This window comes from Grampus griseus, assembly GCF_964374135.1.
Source record: "Grampus griseus genome assembly, chromosome: 1".
NCBI classification, from domain to species: Eukaryota; Metazoa; Chordata; class Mammalia; order Artiodactyla; family Delphinidae; genus Grampus; species Grampus griseus.
The window spans coordinates 14,675,021-14,695,059 of record NC_139017.1 but is presented as its reverse complement, the minus strand read 5'-3'; the positions used below and the strand labels follow the sequence as shown (position 1 = coordinate 14,695,059).

At 37.3% G+C, this 20,039-nt stretch overlaps 1 protein-coding gene across 1 annotated transcript in view; it reads left to right on the top strand.

The window, feature by feature from the left end:
* Positions 1 to 20,039, top strand: part of USH2A (usherin) — a gene marked incomplete at its 5' end in the record, with an annotated part of 770,156 nt that overhangs the window by 122,970 nt on the left and 627,147 nt on the right. The window contains one exon of the mRNA XM_082666701.1: positions 1,157 to 1,287. Within this exon, the coding sequence (XP_082522827.1) occupies positions 1,157 to 1,287 (131 nt within the window). The remainder of the gene's footprint in view (positions 1 to 1,156; positions 1,288 to 20,039) is intronic.

Here is a 20,039-nt window from a genome sequence, read left to right as displayed (position 1 = left end):
GGTTATCACAGTTTGTAAATATATGTTTATTCCTGTAATAATTTAATTAGGATTCATCTTACCTGCTAGACTATAAGGTAACTCTGTGAAAAGGGTGCAGTTTGTATTTTCCTCAGCCCTTAGCACAGAGTTTGGAACATGGTAATCACTCAATAAATATTCATTGAATGATAAATAAAGGAGAGATTTCAGACTGGAGATATAAATTTGGGAGTCCTCAGCATATAGAAATGGAAATATTCTAGACATATTATAAATCCATTTAATTTGTCCTCAGCCAAGATCCATTAGAGTGTGAGTTTTTCATTTGATTAAGTTGTTTTCATCGTTTTCTAACATTGGGCCAGTTTCAGCAATATTTGAGGAAGAGTGCATCATGTTTAAAGGGGGAATTGATAGCCTTCAGTTTTATTTCAGTTTCAGTGATCTGATATGCTACTCACATTTAGTTTAGAAACTCCCTGTAGTTTAGATTGCTTTCTTATATAAAATGGAAAGGGAAATTTTCTGAATAATAAATTGTAAACAATAGGAATTACCTCATATTTCTAATGTGTTAAGATATTCTAATATTTAATATGAAATTTATTTGACATAGCTAAATATAAAATTCTATTTTGATATTTGAAATGAAAAATAATGGCCATAAGTACTAACAGAAGCATTTGCTTTTAATCACATTAACTATGAAATAATAAATTACATTAAAAGCAGTCTTCTATTTTATAAGATTTAGTTCTGGAAAAATATTTGAATAATATATGCTTATTTGCTTCCAACTGTAGAGTTATCATCTGCCACGAATGTAGAAATTTCTCATATTTGATTTAGATTCAGTACCTGGTCTTAGAAATAAGAATTTTAAGTTTGGAAACAAACTCTTTCAAAATGTATGGGCCCCTACAAAGCACAGCTTTTTAGAAGTGTGGTATTATATAACAGATGGGAGTTTAATGAAGTAGAGCACAGTTTGTAACAGGTTCATTGTTTCATATGCTGTGGATCACTAAATTGGCAGGTAGAGATGAAAGGTGCATTAAAATGGACATCCCTAAAATCATAGAATTCCCTCAAAGGAATACAGTCTTTAATTTTGAATTATGCAGCTGATTTTAATGAATTGGAAGTCATAACGCATAACCTTTCCCCGATGCAGGGAGGAACTGTGAGCTGTGTAAGGATTACTTTTTCCGACAAGTTGGTGCAGATCCTTCAGCCATAGATGTTTGCAAACCCTGTGACTGTGATAAAGTTGGCACTAAAAACAGTAGCTTCCTGTGTGATCAGGTGAGTTCTCACTATTGAAGGTAAAGAATTGCTCTCTTCCAGAAACTAATTTAGGAGATGGTCTATCAGTGATACTGAGGGCTATATCAGGAAGTCCTCTGTGTGTGTGCTTACATTTCAAAGAGGTGGTTGCTTTCGGGGTGTTTCTGTACGACTTTTAATATGAATATAAAATATAAGGCTACTTGGGCAGTCCATTTTACAGTTGTCAAAAAACGGGGCTTCCCTGGTGGCGCAGTGGTTGAGAGTCCACCTGCTGATGCAGGGGACACGGGTTCGTGCCCCAGTCTGGGAGGATCCCACATGCCACGGAGTGGCTGGGCCCGTGAGCCATGGCCGCTGAGCCTGCGCATCCGGAGCCTGTGCTCTGCAACGGGAGAGGCCACAAGAGTGAGAGGTCCGCGTACCGCAAAAAAAAAAAAACAAAAAAAAAAACCGTGGAAGCTTGGGGTTCCAAGTAAACAATGAAGTAATTTAAGTATGTGTCTTGGAATAACTGGTGAATTAATATTAATAAGTGATATTAAGTAAACAAGAACAGTTTTCCTCCCAAATTCCGTAGAAGATAGTATAGCAAAAGTCACTTACACATAGATCCAAGTGGAAATTATGGTAGCTCTGGTCTAAATTTCTTTTAACCTTTTCTCTATCTAACAGTACAATGGGTTTTTATCATTTTATTAATTTTAATTACCAACATCACAAATATTGATGTCTGACCTATATGAACACAGATTGTAACTGTATCATACATCAGGAAAAGCAGCTCCGTACTTAAATGTACTGTCTTCAGCTGGAGCTTTTTACCTGTTCTGATCATATTACCACATGAAAGTAGATAAAAGGCAAATTTACCTTGAAGAATCAATTCAATGATTGTATTAATTTTTAATAATTACATATTCTCTTGCAAATAGTTGAGAATGCAGTGGCCAAGAGCATAAACCACAATCTGGTTAAAGAAAAAAAAATTTTTTTAAGTTACAATGGAATGATAATTATTTCAAGGCAAAATATATTTGTCATATAACTTGGAGCATGTATTAAAAACTGTTTTAACAAATAAAAGCCAAATGTAAAGTGAGCTAATATGGATTTGAAGACCTTCAGATTAACCATAGTGTGTGATATGCTTCATTGGAAAGCTGGGAGGTAGAAAAATAACTAAAAAGGCAATCTCTACTGTTTTTATATTGTGATATTGAGGCACTATTTTCTGAGAGAGTCATATTACAGTTTTATATGTGTTGACTAGTAAAATCTGTCTTTACACATTTCACCCTTACACATTTGCCCTGAATTTTCAACATGGATGTCTTTTGCTTGTTATTCAAGTCTCAATTCAAAGATTGATATATCTTTTGAGATTTCTTCACTGATCACTCAGTTGTAGAACATTTTCAAATCACTGTATTTTACATCATCCCATGTTATTTTCATTGTAGCCTTTATTTAATTAAGCAAATTAAATAAATTCATCTATTTGCTTCAGCAAATTAAATAAATTCACTTATTTACTTCATTGTCTTTTCTCTGTCCAACACAAACAGTACAGTTTCAGTCACATAATAAGCACCCCATAAATACTTATTTAATAAGTGTTAAGTAAATGAAGAGACATCCTGTCTGAGCACTAATCTCATGGTCAGATGGTCATTTAGAATGGTTATTGTAATAATCTAAGCATTACATAAATTTTTCACTTAAATACGTTTTCTCCCTGAAGATCTAAGGTAAAGTAATTTTGGTATATAGTACTGAAAAACTGTGAACTAAAGTTACAGCTCCCAAAGTTTCATTTATATGTCATTACCCATATGAAGTAAAGGGTAGCAGATTTGTCCCTCAATTCTACAACTCAAGTATGCAAGAAATTAAAACCTAATTTTTCTCAAATTCCTATTTCAAGTCCATTTTATTGGGGTAGGAGACAGTTTTAGTAATTCTGTGCTTGTAAATATTTAACATTGGGGTATCTGAGAAAAATTAAAAGCCCACATCATCGATTTTAAGCTACTAATGAGATGTCACCAAATATGAATTTGGGAAGAATGATCTTATACAGTGGAGATGGCTCCAGTACACTACTGGCTCTGGATCTCTTTCTCCAGTTCTCATGGGGTGGAATTGTACATGAACATACCCAGGGCAATGACATTTCAGAAGGTAGGACCTCTCTGATCATTGATGTCATCAATATAGGTAAACATTCTTTGAGATCTCCTTGAAATGGAGGTGTTTCTCCCCTCCCAGCTAGGGCAGTGTTTTCAGAGTCCTAGTGGAGAGTCAGAACCCCAAGTCCTGCCCGGTGGTAACAAGGAGACCCTCCCCTACTGAGTCAGTGGAGCCAGAGTGGAGAACCTTGACTTCTATTCCCACCAGGCAATAGTGAGGCAACATCCTCTCTTCACTCGCCAGAAGAGTTTCATAGGAGGCCTGACTGTTAAAGCAAGACTTAAGTAAGATTCAGAGTCTCATAACACCAAAATGTCCGGGTTCCAATAAAATTTCACTTATCATTACAAGAACTAGGATAATATCAAATGGAATGAAAAAAGACAATCAACAATACCAGCATCAAGGTGATACAGATGTTAGAATTATCATGCAAGGATTTTAAAGCATCCATCATTTGTCTCCAGCATATACCTACTCTAAAGTTAGGCTGAAGAAACTTCTCTAAACAGGAGATGATAAATGAAGGAATCTTGAAACATCAGAAAGGAATAAAAAACATCAGAGTTAAAATATGGCTAAATATGACACGTTTTCTCCCTTCTCTTTGAGTTTTTTTTTTTTTTTTTTTTTTTTTTTTTTGCGGTACGCGGGCCTCTCACTGCTGTGGCCTCTCCCATTGCGGAGCACAGGCTCCGGATGCGCAGGCTCAGCGGCCATGGCTCACGGGCCCAGCCGCTCCGGGACACGTGGGATCTTCCCGGGCTGGGGCATGAACCCGTGTCCTCTGTATTGGCAGGCGGACTCTCAACCACTGCGCCACCAGGGAAGCCCTCTTTGAGTTTTTTAAATTTTTTGACGGTTGAAAAATTACATCACTATCTAATGTGGTTCTCAATATATTAGAGGAGATATTTTAAATAATTATATCAAAAATGGAGAGGGTAAGAAATGTAAAGGGAAGTAATTTTTCTATACTTAACTGGAATTGGTAAAATAAAAAAACTACCAGACTTTGATATCTGTGTATATAATGTAATATCTAGACAACAACTAAAAAGGCTTATTATAAGGATGATGTATTCAAGAACACCACAGATAAATCAAAATGGAATTCTAAAATATGTTCATGTAAAAAAATAAAGAAATAATAAAATAAAATATGTTCAGATAACCTATAATAATACAGGGAGAAAGTAGCTAGAGACTGAAAAACAGAATAAATAAAAACCAGAAAAATAAAATGGCAGACTTATTAAACCTTAATATAGCAATAGTACCATTCAGTGTAACTGGTCTAATAAACCAATTGAAAGTTAAAGATTGCCCATGAACGAAAATATTATCCTGATAGCAAACAAGACCAGCAACAGTGCGTGAAAGAAAACCACAAACCAATATCTTTCATGAATTGAGAGGCCAAAGTTTTAAACAAAATTTTGGCAAATAGATATTCAGCAGTATTTTAAAATAATTAAACACAAAGACTAAGGTGGTTGTGTTCCAGGAACGCATTCTGTTTCAATATTTGAAAATCAGACAATACAATCACCTTATTTTCTGGCTAAAGAAAAAAGTCACCTGATTATAATACTGTATTCAGGAATAGTATTTGACAAAATTTAACACCATTTCATGATAAACACTCTCAGAAAACTAGTAATGGAGGAGAATTTCCTCAATTTGAAAATAAACATCTGCACAATACTTACCTACAGCTGACCTCCTACTTATAAATGAAAACTTTCAGTGAAAAACTTAATGCTCTCTCCCTAAGATCAGGAATAAGACAACAATATTCTATACAACATTGTACTGCAGGTTCTAACCAGGGAAATTAGGCAAGAAAATGAAATAAAAGTCATCCAGGGCTTCCCTGGCGGCGCAGTGGTTGAGAGTCCACCTGCCGATGCAGGGGACGCGGGTTCGTGCCCTAGTCTGGGAAGATCCCACATGCCACGGAGCAGCTGGGTCCGTGAGCCATGGCTGCTGAGTCTGCACGTCCGGAGCCTGTGCTCTGCAACGGGAGAGGCCACAACAGTGAGAGGCCCGCGTATGGCAAAAAAAAAAAAAAAAAAAGTCATCCAGATTGAAAAGGAAGAAGTAAAACTATCTGTCTTTGTATATAACATGATCTCGTAGGTAAAAAATCCCAAGATTCCAAGGAATCTGAAACCGATAGGTGGTGTTTTGGGTGGCTTTGAGGAACTCTGGTTCTTTATGTCTCAGTGCAGAAAGAATTCAGTGAGAGGCAAAGTGATAGATAAGAAGGGATTTTTTAGAATAGGATGCTTGTGAGGCTTCCAAGCGGGCTAATGAGAGGGTGCCGTGCCCCAAGAACTTAGTGGGCTACAGTTTTACCATCAAAGGAAAAGAGAGAAGTGGGGGAAAGACCACCTTCTTCCTTTTTCTTGGGTAGACATCAGGCTTCCATCATCAGTTCCTCCTCCATGTCAGGTGGGGGACTTTTTTTGTCCCTACATGGTCAAGCTGGGACTGTCATGGCGCAATGGAAATGAGCAAAAAGGTGGTAACATATGCTAAAAATGGTAAATCATTTCAGGTTTTAGTATAATGTCACGTTTTCCTTTTATTTTCTTTAGTGTGCACAGAGGACCATGTCCAAGGAATCATGAACTTACTGAACTCACTGGGCAGGATGTGGGTCTCATGCCACCATTGTTTTATTTGTGGGGGGCATGTCTCATGCTTCTGTTGCATGGTTTTGTTGCTAGCAAGCCTGCTTGGTTTTGTGGTTAAGTAAACCAGCTTTCCTGAGTGATCATTAACTTACGGATGTCTCCCATACTTTCTTCTCTCCTTAAAATCCCCTGGTGGGATTAGCTATTTAATCACCTACTTTGTCCCTTTACTCTGTCCCTATCAAATTTATTAAAATACTGTCTATCAGAACTAATAAGGTTCAACAAGTTTGCAGAATACATGATCAATACACAGAAATCAGTGGTATTTTTATGTACTTGCAATGAACAATCTGAAATTGAAATTTAGAACACAACTTTATTTAAATAGCATCAAAATAATAAAATACTTAGGAATATATTTAATAAAATAAGTCCAAAACTTTTAGTCTGAACACTACAAAATATTGTTGAAAGAAATTAAAGAAGCACTAAATAAATGGAAAAACATCCTATATTCATGTATCAGAGACTTAATTTTGCTAAGATGGCTGTTGGTCTATAGATTCAACACAGTCTTGTTAAAGGCCCAACTGGCTTCTTTGCAGACATTTATACGATGATCCTAAAATTCATATTAAAATTCAGGGCACTCAAAAAAAGGCCAAAACTGTCTTGAAAAAGAAGAGAGTTGGAAGATTCACACGTCTCAATTTTAGAATTTACTATAATGTTGTGATCAAGACGGTGTGATGTGGCTTGGGGAGAGATACCCGGATCACTGTAATAGAGTTGAGAGTCTAGAAATTAACCATCACTTTTACAGTCAGTTGATTTTTAACAAGAGTGCCAAGACAAATAAAGAAGCAATGGTCTTTTCAATAAATGATACTGATATGCAAAAAATGAAGTTGGATTCTCTACTTCATACCTTATACAAAAATTAACTCAAAATGGAGCAAAGAATAAAATGTAAGAGCTAAAACCATAAAAGTCTTAGAAGAAAATAGAGATGTGAATCTTCATGTCCTTAGATTAGTCGGTGACATTTTAGGTATGACACCAAAAGCACAAGCAACAAAAGGATGGATAAATTGGACTTCATTAAAATTTAAAACACTTGTTTTACATAGGACACTATCAGGAAAATGAAAAAACAACCCAAACAATGGGAGAAAATATTTGCAAAGCATATAGTCAATAAGAGACTTGTCTCTAGTGTCTGTAGAAAAACTTTACAACTCAATAATTAAAAGACAGTTCAATTAAAAAATGAGTAAAGGATCTAAATAGACAATTCTCCAAGGAAGATATACAAACGGCAAATAAGCATATGAAAAAATGCTGTGGACATTATTTGTCTTAGGAGAAATGCAAATCGGAAGCACAATGAGACACCACTTCAAACTCACTTAGCTAGCTCTCATTAAAGGTACAGAGAGTGACACGTCTTGATGAGGAGATGGAGAAAGTGGAATTCCCACAGACTACTGGTGGGAATGTACAATGTGCACCCACTTTGGAAAAGTCTGGTGTTCCTCAAAATATTAAATACAGTGTTACCCTACGACTCTGCCCTTTAACTCCTTGCTATATATCCAAGCAAAAAGAAAAAATATATCCTCATACAATCTTATTCATGAATGTCCATTGCTGCTTTATTCATAATAGTCAAAATGTAGAAATAATCCAAATGTCCATTAACTGATGAGTGGATAAATAAAATGTAATATATCCACTCAATGGAATTTTATTCAGTAGTAAGAGGAAAAAAGTACGGACATATTACAACGTACAAAGTATATATTACAACATGGACTTTGATCTCAGGAGTGAGGATAGGAGAAAAAGAGAGACAAGAATAGAAAAGGCGTTTTTAAAAAGAGGCTTCTGGGCTTCCCTGGTGGCGCAGTGGTTGAGAGTCCGCCTGCCGATGCAGGGGACATGGGTTTGTGCCCCGGTCCGGGAAGATCCCACAAGCCGCAGAGCGGCTGGGCCCATAAGCCATAGGCCGCTGAGCCTGCATGGCCTGAGCCTGTGCTCTGCAACGGGAGAGGCCACAACAGTGAGAGGCCCGTGTACCGCAAAAATAAAAAAAATAAAAATAAAAAGAGGCTTCTGTGTGTCATTTTCTACGTACAAAAATCTAATTTAGAAATGCTTGAAAGGAAAGATGTTTTTAAAAATTAACATTTTTCTTTGTTTTAAAAACATTTTTTTCTTTTTTTCTGACTAATTTGCTTTGTTGATAATTTTTATAGTCAGAAAAAAATAAAGAGAATTTTCATGAAATCTGACATGTAGCCAGAAAGAGCTACATATAGGAATCTGAAGATAGATACAGTGATAGAACACTTTCGTGAATTTAAAACCTCCACATTCTCCACCTCTAAATCACATTTACATTTTACCTAATTTTTATTTTGTTTTCTCATGCTCCACGTACAGACACAAATTATACGGATTATTATTATATGTGGAAATATAGTGTCAAGTACACCTTTGCCTAAATAATGTTATAAAAGATTTCTAAAATTGCTTACCGTCATTTTCAACGGAACAACAGAATACACCCTAAAAAAGCTGTCAACAATGTCAGAATTATAAACTGTAAAATTAAATTCAAGCCCAGTTTTAAAAATTCATGCAATTACAATCCTTAATAATATTAGGGAGCATACAAGGAAATTAGGCAGTAGTTCAAGTCTCATTTTGTTATAATAACTTAGGAACCAAGCCAGCCCCAAATGGCCTGAGTGACTGTGCTGTGCATTCTGTGTTCTGAAAGGAAACTTCCCCTTTGGCAGTTGTCATTTGAAACTCCATCCAGTCTCATAAGGTATGGCATGTTTGTCTTATTCTTCCATAAGAAATATTGTAATCGTTCCTCTTGTGAATGCCAAGATCTTGAAAATGGCATGAAGTAATGCTCTGAGTCACTAAACCCTAAAATTGCTGATGCCAAAGTCAAGACCATCAAAGTCATAGATCATCTAAAGCACATAATAATATTAATATTATTAGGAGACAATGGAGAAGAGTCGTTATTATTATTGAGGATTCCTTAATATAGAGTCCTGGGATCCCTAGGGCTACCATGGATGAGTTTTAGGGCATCCATATATACCTTTAGATTGTATGTGGGAGTGTATCTGTGTACTTTTTGTTTTGTTTATGTATCTTTAAAGGGAGAGCTTTCAGTACCCAAAAGATATATCTGGGCCAAAAAAAAAAAAGAAAAATTACTGCACTGGGGAAAATAAATCCATTCATCTTATAAGCAGCCTTGGCTAATAGTAGAGATACACATAATGTGTCTCCCAAAATGTCACTGCACTTTGTGTTTCCTTTGCACTCAGTGCCTGAATTGTTGGATATATATCCTGAGTTGGAGGTTGAACGTTCTTTCCCTTTTCCTCATCTAGTGTGACTTAGGTCCAGAAGGAACCAGATAGAGCCCCAGGCCTGGCTGATGCTTTAAAAAACTATTTTGAGGTATTTGGGGAAGGACCTATGAAGGTCCTACTTAAAGTACATTTATGTAGAGATCCCAGGCTGTTCCTGACCTACGTGCACAGATGATGCTGATGTGGTGAGGACATTTGAGAGAAAGGCCCTAACGTATGGCCTGCCTCATGCAGAAGGCATTCAGGCAACGCTGTCTGAGTGCTTTTCTGCTTGGGATTTTCTCCATCTCTCTTCCCTTCTTTCTCCTTTACTTTGCCGTGTTCTTGGCCCTGGCTGAGGAACCCGTGAGAGTGAAGCCACAACAGACAAGATATAGGAGGTCGGTCAGCGCAATTCTTCTCAAACTTTAACGTGCATGTGAATCTCTCAGATGCTTTTTCAAAGACAGATTCTGATTCAGAAAATCCTGAGCAGGGACTAAGATTCTATATTTGTGAAAGTTTCTGGGTGATGCCTCATTGCTATCTGTGGACCAGTCTTTAATAACCAAGTTGCTAGAAAACTGTCTATCAAAGATGCATAGAGAAAAGAATCTGGATGTGGGTCTGTGTTGGGGGGTGGTAAATGTGTGTCCTTCTGCACACACTTGGTCAGGAGTGGATTCACTCTCTCCTATCCTCTGAATTCCACCTTAAAACCAAGTGGTTTTCTAAGTTTTCCACAATGCTGAGCCCCTGTTAAATTGCAGTCAAAGTGTACCCTAAACTATGTCCTCAAAATCAGAAGATTTAACCTAAGCTATTTTTTTAAAACAATGGAAATAAAAAACAGTGAATGAAGGAATCTAAAAGTTGGCTGAAAACCAAAATATAGTTGTAATTTTATAAAAAGAGAGAAGAATGGTTGATTGTAATACTCAAGAAGGCATCGATAAACGGCTGTAATAGAGCCAGAAGAGAGAGAAATGATTAAGAGACATTAAAAAAGAAATTAATAAGGCAGGAGTCGAGTGGTTGAGATGAATTAGATGAAATGGAAAGGCATCAGTGACGGAAGTATTTCCAGATTCAACCCATGGAAGATGGAATCATAAGGAATAAGAATCCTACTTGTGAAAATTGATTGATCTGCCAGGGTGATAATTGTCAAGGAAATACATTAAAAAATGGAGCAGGATATACTTTCTCTGCATAATGTCCCATTTCCTGCAATTCATCAACTCTTTCTCCTCTGCTCAGAACTAAGTATTTGTCATTAATTACCACAACATATCTAAAAGTCCAGAAACATATTGCCTTATATTTTGTGTTACCCCAATATTAAAGTGTACAAAGAGAAGTAATGCACAGGTTTCTTCGGCCTATAAGGAGACTGACCTTGAATAGTATGATGTATGGGTATTGGCTGTAAGCATTAGCGTGGCGAAGGATTTGAAAGGTGGGGAGTTTATGTGGAGCTTTAAGAAAGACATGAAGATTTGGTCATAAGTCATGTGGTACCTCGTTCAGAGACTTAAGGAGAGATGGGTAGTAACATTTCTCTTGCAGCTGGTAAGCTGAGTGATAAGTGATCAACCTGAGTATGTAGAGGGCCAGGTACAAAGATAGGGATAAAGGTGCTGGGGTGCACATGCGAAGAGAAGGAGGAAATGGAGCTGAGCTTGGTGGAAAGGCTCATTCTGAAGACGTTATCCAAGATTCAAAGTTGTGGTAAACTGCAGGTAAAATAGATGAAGCTGCGACCACGGTGGCGTTCCCAGCCTCAGCCTACGTTGAGTACCACATAGTTGGATACATCTGGCACCTCCCTGGGAATGAACTTATCCCAAGGGCCAGGATATACAAACTTGGCCGAGTAAGAATGTCTCAGGCATTTAAGGTCAGATTCAACAGTGCTGTTAGTTTGGGCAGGCATGTTAGGTAATAAGTGGTTGTTGGTTTAACTAACAAGTGTGAGGTAATAACAAGGTTTGCAACTGCATTGCTACCGATAATAGTTAGGATAAGCTAAGCGCATGTAATGAATACACCCTGACATGTCTAGTGACCCAAACAATATAGGAGTTTATTTCTTGTTCCTTTAACCCCTCCAAGGCAGCTGTTCCTCGTTGCCTGGTGGCTCTTCTCCATACGACAATTCAGGGCACAGCCTCTTCCACTCCGTAGCTCTGCCTTTCACTAGGAAAGGACAAGACAATGTGGAGAGACAACTCCCACCTTTTAAAAGGTCTTGGCCCCAAAGAGGCACACGTCTCTTCTGATACGATCCTGTTGGGGGAGAGCACGTCACATGGCTACACTAGTTTAATGGAGGGCTGGACAAAGGTAGTCCCTAGTGAGGGAGCCCCTTTCTAGCTACAGCTGTGGACTAGGGAAGAGGAGAATGGATCAGGATGCAGAACCTGTCATCTCTGCTCGGTGCCCATGTGACAGAAGGTAGCCCAACAGTGAGAAGTATGTTTTCTTCTATTGGTACGTACGCAACAGAGTGGCTTCTCTTTAACGAGAATCCCTGAGAATATAGTACTTCATCAGCACCTTGGGGTTACCAGACCAATACTGATGGCAGTGCCTGCTTGGGGGTGGATCCTGTGTAGTGGCAGAGGCAGCTGTGGAAGGTGGTCTGCTTCAACCGTGTCAGCACGTGTTAGCAAAAGAGGCCTGGACGTGGGTGGGAGGAGAACCAGCTTGCATGCAACGTGGAAGTCTCGTTCATGAGCACCTATGAGGGAGAGGCCCCAGGGACAAGCAAGTGAGACAATAATCACTGCCCCTTTAGGTGCTCCCAGACGACAGGACAAGTGCGAAGAACAAAACTGCATGGATGAAGCTTAGGGATCATAGATCTTGAAGGCAATTTCAAACTAGGAGTATTTTAAGGCTTTTAGCAAGATAGCCACCATACGATACATATATATGTATGTGTATGTATATATGGATAGATATAATGTATACATATGTACATTATGATTAAAAAGTAAAACCTTATTTATTTGGGATTATAAATAAAAAGTACATCTTTTTTATTTTTTAAATTTTATTGGAGTATAGTTGATTTACAATGTTGTGTTAGTTTCAGGTGTACAGCAAAGTGATTCAGTTATACATATATTCATTCTTTTTCAGATTCTTTTCTCATATAGGTTATAACAGAATATTGAGTAGAGTTCCCTGTGCTTTACAGTAGGTCCTTGTTGGTTATCTATCTTATATATTGTAGTGTGTGTATGTTCTTCCCAGGCTCCTGATTTATCATCCCCTTCACGTTTCCCCTTTGGTAACCATAAGTTTGTTTTCTTTTTTTAAAATTAATTTATTTTTGGCTGCATTGGGTCTTTGTTGCCGCGCGCGGGCTTTCTCTAGTTGCGGAGAGCGGGGGCTACTCTTCGTTGCGGTGCACGGGCTTCTCATTGTGGTGGCTTCTCTTGTTGCAGAGCACGGGCTCTAGACACACGGGCTTCAGTAGTTGTGGCTCGTGGGCTCTAGAGTGCAGGCTCAGTAGTTGTGGCGCATGGGCTTAGTTGCTCCGTGGCATGTGGGATCTTCCCGGACCAGGGCTCGAACCCATGTCCCCTGCATTGGCAGACAGATTGTTAACCACTGCACCACCAGGGAAGTCCCATAAGTTTGTTTTTGATATCTGTAAGTCCTTCTGTTTTGTAACTAAGTTCATTTGTATCATTTTAAAAAACTAGATTCCACATATGAATGATATCATATGATATTCTTTCTCTGTCTGACTTTCTTCACTTAGAATTTATCTATTTAGATATAGATATAGTAAGTATGTTTCAAATATTAGTCAGTGCATCATAAGGACCCTTTCTATGTGTTTTTGATGATACTGATTTATTCAGGAACAGAACATAGCCAGACTCCTTCCTTCTTGGCACACCAACCCAATGTGCTGAGCATTTCCAGAGGCAGGTGTGCTCCCAGGATCAAGGGCAAACCCGTGGCAAGGGCACTAGGCCCTCCAGTCTTCTGCAGAACTGGGGAGTGTTTCAGATCCTGGTGGGCTGCAGAACTGGTCTCTATCTTGATCTACCCACACGCGGTTTAGGTGCCATGCATAGGAGTGCCACATTGTGAAATGTGTAAGATAGATTGGCAGACAGATGACATGCTGCTAAAAGTGCATGAGGACAGAAACTAGTCAGTAAGAATCTCATAGGTTCCATTTGTTTTGCACTTGCCATGTACAAAGTATTATGGCAAGGATGTTTGGTCAAGTAATTCAGTCCTTACCAAAGTTGGTAAAGTAGTTACCGATTTATCCATTGGGTTGTTAAGGACAATGAACCTCGGAGAAATGAGGCAACACCTCCAAGATCACACAAGTAATAATGGGGTAGAGCAGAAATTCGAAACTTGTATTATCTGTTTCCAGAGTTCAACCTGAGGTTAGAAACACTGGCTCTTACAGTGCCTGGCACATTAAAGGAACCCATGGCAGGTTGCTGAACTGGATATTTATGTACACTATCCAGAAGTAGCAAGGAAACATCCATTTGTTTTAGGCTTGTTATTCCAAATCTTATTAATTTAATTCTATTAAAAAATCCTAAATATTTAGGAAATAACAATGTGTATATAATTCAGTCGCAGACTAATTTCTTAGAACCAATACAATTCTCCAGTGGAGATTCGGATGATACTGACGAGTTAATGTTGCCCCGTTGGTGCTTCGTGTGTACCAAGGATTCAGGTTATTATCTTACACATAAATTAATTTGAATGTTTGTAAAGGCACTTTTTAAAAGCCTGATTTATTTAGTTTCTTTATCATCTCAGATAAACATCTCTTAATATATTTGGAATTCACATTTTCACTGATTCAATAAACTAACAGTACAGTAGGCAAGCGTACTACTCTATAGGTTCACAGCAACTTTGATCATTTTTACTAAAATAAAAAAGATTGTTAAACCAAATGAGTTAACTTTCCTAAAAGCCTATTTCTGTACAAAATTAACTAAACACGTGGAGAATGTATTTTTTCGTGCTGGAAGTATTTTTTAAATGCTACTGTGAGATCTCTCATTTTGATAAAGTCAAAACCCCATCCTGTTAATAACCACTATAGTAATTTTGCAGCAAATTGCAATAAGACCACACTGTACAGTTGTGCCATTCAGATGACATTTATGAAATGCTTTAATTTAACATGGTGTGACATATATCATATGCATCTTTTACAAGTTATAGCTTATAATCTCTGAGTGAAGTAGACCTAAACCAGAGGGGGAAAGGATGATGCAATATGAAATTATACCCCTTTGAGAAGCAGAAGGACTATAATTACAGTACTTCCTCTTAAAAAACCATTCAAATATGTAACCATTGCTGGGAACAGCAGTATGTGGGGAATCTCTTTACATGCTTTCCGTCTTGAACACTCAAAAGATTGAGAAAAAAAATGCATTCTGTTCCTACTATCACTTTGTTTGAGCATACTTCAGAACTTTACCTTTCTGCACTCTCCTTAGAGATTATGGTGGTGAAGTTTGGAAAGCACTTTCTCGGAAATGCCTTTTGGAGGGGGAGGGGAGCTATAAAAATATACCAGCCTGACAAATGACAGGCATTATAGAATGGAAAAGAAAAGACATCTTGGTTTTACACCAGTGTGGAAGCTTTTCCTCTCAAATGAATATTTTCGATAGTGGAGCAAGATGATAAACAGCAGTATCACAAAACACTTAAATGGAAACAAGTATTATCATGTACATTATTCACCTGGCATTCTCCAATTTGTGACATTTATATGTGGCAGAAACCACTGCAGATTCATTTAATTTTGAAGTGGAATGAATACCTTACAAAGGTAGCTTGTTACATTCGTGTGGACTTTTCTTCTCTAGAGAGGCGGAAGCTTAAGGAAAGAAGTCATTGTGTCTATATTAGAAATATGGAGTAATTCTCAGGGTCCACTTCTTAGGGCTGAGTGAGCTCCTAGCAGGGAGAATATACTGTATAAAGATAGATAAATAGATAGACAGGTAGATAAATAGATAGGCAGATACATACATAGACAAATAGAGATATACACATTTTTTCCTTAGAAGCACCAGCAGCTGCAAATGATTAGGTATTTCATAGATGCTTTTTTTTTTGAAATGCTAAAACCAGGCTATTTCCAGAGCTTACATTTAGATGCTTAATAATATAAATGCTCCAATGTTAAATCAGTTCAGAAAGACTGTGTTTCTCTGATGCTCAGTGATGGACCTATCAATAATTTGATGAGATACAAGACTAAGAAGAAAAGAGAGTAACAGCGAGTCCCTAGGAATTGATAATGCAGTGACAAAATAGGTAGCAAGTACTTAAGGAGCTAATTCTTTAATCTTAGTGTTCATAAGAATCACCAATAGAAATTTTTTAAAATGAAGATTCCTGGGCTTGTCCTTCAGGGACTTTTATTTCTATAGGTCTGATTGATTTTGTCATAGGCAGTCAAAGGACTCAACTTTGGAATATACTAAACATATGTTGGATATAGGTTTGTATATTCAAAATGTTTCAGTATTTAAAAATGGCACGTATCCTTCTTTGAGACAAATATTTTTAAAACTGTGAATATGTTTTATTTTTACATTTGAATGAAGGACAATTTGGAGTAAATATTTTCTAAGAACCTATTCCAGATATTACTAAATCTACCAAAACCGAGTAGAACTTGTGATTTATAGTTCTCTAATATTTGAAGTACCTCCTGAGCACGTTTCAATGCTATAATAATTACTTTTAAATAACTCATCCAGTCAATAAACAAGTATTTAGGGGATGCCCCTATGTACTTGGCACTGTGCTAATCAAGGTTACATAATAGTGAATGAACAAAGCACTCAGGGACTGGTAAATGAAATTTAACCTTCCTGAAATGTATTGTTTACTAATATTATCTAGGAATACACTTTGGAAAGATTGAATTTTTTTCATTGCCCATGATAAACCCACCCCAGCTTCAGAACTTCTGTCTTTAAGCATATTCTTTTAAACAGCATTCTGCCCATCCACTTTCCATAGTGTCTCCTCAGCGTGGGGTCTTGCCATGGATGTGTGCCCTGGTCCATCAGTTTTGAGAGTTCCCAGAAGCTAGCCTACCCCAATCCCTTCAGTTCCCACCGTAGATCTCTCACCATCTCTTGTTTTGGATCAGCAGTACCCCTCCCACTTGTAGTCACCCATTCTCAAAACGCCCGTTCTCCAAACGTTCTCAAGTGTACTGCACTTGGGGTTTGAGTTTTCAGATCTTTCAAAAGTCAGATGCCCTCTGACTTCTATCTACTTTGTCCTATGCTGACACTGATGCCATACATGTCTTGTGACTTGGTTTTTTTGCACTTGCTTCTCTTTGGGGGTTTCTAGGGATAGTTGGTCACCTAGTTCTGTTATAAATATTGTTCTTGGCTTCTTCTGGTTTTGCTTTATAGTTGTGTTTTTATTTTGGGATTTGGAGAAATTCACAAACTCTGTGGCCATGTAATCATTGTCCCTCATTCCCCTGGAGCCTCTTTTGACTTGTATTGCCTAACTTAAACTGAATATATAGAATACATGGCGGAAATGTAAGCCCAAGCTCTTTTGTTGTTTGTCTTCCTATGTGATGCCTTCTCCTTCTCCTTCTTTCTCAACCTATTTCACCATCAGTGACTGTCCTTTCCTCCATTTTCACCTACTCACCACAATATTCAACTGTACTCACTCAACTTTCCGTACACCCACCCCACACCCACTTATTTTCTGATAGTTTAAGTCTCTTATGAAACAGGTAAGAGAGGCAATAAAGACAAATGGGGATGAACAGCAAAACGACTGCATCCGCAAGTAGCAGCCAGGCACTGAGAGAAGCTGATTGTTTTCTGAGCCAGAAGACTGATGATGGGGAGGAAAAAAGAACAAACTAAACACAGAGTAAGTAGGCAAAAGGGAAAAGAAAAGACAAAATTAGCCGAATAGAAATTGGACAAGCAATAGTGAAAATGAAAAAACTCAGTAGTCGTGTTTTTTCCATAAAGATTAATAACATTGACAAACTGATCAGTAGAAAGAAGAGAAAAACAAGTTGCCAATATCAGAAATAAAAAAAAGGGACATCACAGCACATTCTACAAACACCTATATAGGATCCTAATGAATATTATGAAAAACTCTCTCCTAAGAAATTTGACATCCTAAGGGAAGTGGACAAATTAATATAAAACTAACACAAAAAGAAATAGAACATTAATACATACCTAACAGAAGAAAAAATAGAAAATCTAAATAGCTTCCTATAAAGACATTGAATTTGTAATTAAAATTCATATTTCCTTTCAACAAGGAAAACTTCAGGCCCAGATGGCTTCATTGGTGACTTCTCCAATGGCATAAAGGAATAAATCATGTAAGTCCTACGTAAACTCTTTTAGAAAACTGAGGAAGAATGTGTACTTTCCAAAGGGTTTAATGAGGGTTACTTAACCTTAATCCCATAACCTGACAAAACATTTAAAAACAAGTCCATTTGAACAAGTCAGATGTTCCATATGAACATAGATGTAAAATATCTTAACAATATAATTTAGCAAATTGAATCCTGAAATATACTAATCCTGAAATATATAATACCATTTGAACAAGTCAAATGTTCCATATGAACATAGATGTAAAATATCTTAACAATATAATTTAGCAAATTGAATCCTGAAATATATTAATCCTGAAATATATAATAACATTTGAACAAGTCAAATGTTCCATATAAACATAGATGTAAAATATCTTAACAATATTTTAGCAAATTGAATCCGGAAATATATAATAAAGGTAATGCATCCTGACTGCTTGGCATTTATTCCAAAAATGCAAGACTGGTTTAACATTTAAAAATCAATTAGTGCAATAAACAACAGAAATCTCATAATAATCTCGATAAGTGTTGAAAAACTTTTGAAAAAATTCAAAACACTTTCATGACAAATAACGCTCTCCATACTAGAAACAGAAGAAAACTTATTCAATCTGAAAAGGGCATCTTCAAAGAAACTTAACACCATACTTAACAATAAACGTTAAACATTTTCCCTGTAAGATTAGGAACAAAACAGGGATCCTTGCTCTTATAACTTCTGTTCAAAGCTGTAACAGAGGTTGAAAGTGGTACAAAATGAACAAAATAAAATCATGGATGTCAAAAAAGAAGCAAAACTATTGTTATTTGCAGAAAACATGATACTAGATGGACAGTGGAGACAGAAGACATTGCCTTCTGTGGGATGAGGGGCGCAGACATCAAGCCCCTCACCCCACATTATCACTTTTCTCTTCCTACCATTGTCCTCCATAAAGCCATTAAAAATTGGTTAATAATCTAAAAAAGAATAGTGTTTTTGCCATGCAGTTGTAGCTACAAAACAGTCCTTGAGCAGCAGTGCCATCCAGATTGCTGCCATCAAGCCCTTCCAGTAGAGACTCTGGGGCCATCACTGAGGTATGGTAGTAGTGTCACATGATCCTAGAAAGGCATATTGGGGTTACATCGTGGAGTTTGGACTTTGTTCGGTAGGCAATAGGGAGCTCTTGAATATCTTTGAGCACGGAAGTGGCATGGTGGTGTGCCAAGTCAGGGGAGAGCAGTGCGTTACAGGCATTGCTTAGAACTGCTAGTACTTGGTGATCAATTCGTGTATCATTCTGCATACAATTCCTGGGCAATGCTGGCAATTCTGAGGGAAGAACTGGTAGAAACTGAGAGGTATTGCTCGCATACTATGACCTCATGCAACTCACAGGGTACGTAGTGTGTGGTTGTATGTGATCAAACATTTGTTGATAACAGCATGAATGAATGAGTTCTCCAGCAAGGAGGAGTAGGAGTTGAAGAATTTCTATTCAAAGAAATCTATAGTCATCTCTATAAAAGAAAAGATTATTCTAAAGAATCTACTCATTAATTAAAAGATTTTTTGCCCTCATTTGTATTTCTGTTCAAACAAAACCCTGAAAATCTAATTTAATTTCCAGGGCAGACTTCCCGTTCTTAAACTTTTGAGTTTGCTTTTCAAATTCTTACTTTGTTTGGCAACGTCCACATAACCTCGTTGGCTTTTAGTGAGTTCTGTGAGAAGATGTAATCTATAGAACATTAGATTTTCCTCTACCACCAGCCAAATGAGTGCTTAAGAAGACAGATATTTCTCCTGTTTTAAAAGTGTTGCTTTGAATTACTTAAAATGTAGTGTCTATTACATAGAGAACCTGTAATAAATATTGACTGTTCTCACCTAATTTCTTAATCTTTAACTCGTACGTCGTTATCTCTAAGTGATATTTTTCACACACACAAAAGAAATCACGTATGGATTATCTGATGCCTCGAGTCGCCATGATAGAACTCCATCTCTTAATGTAGAGGATGGGTGAGAAAGCTGACTAGGATAACGATTGCAGAGCAGAGTCTTACTCTTTCCTGTTGTCACTAATCTTCCTGCCAAATTCGTTGTTGCAATTGTTACACAATTGACTGTGCATATACACCACT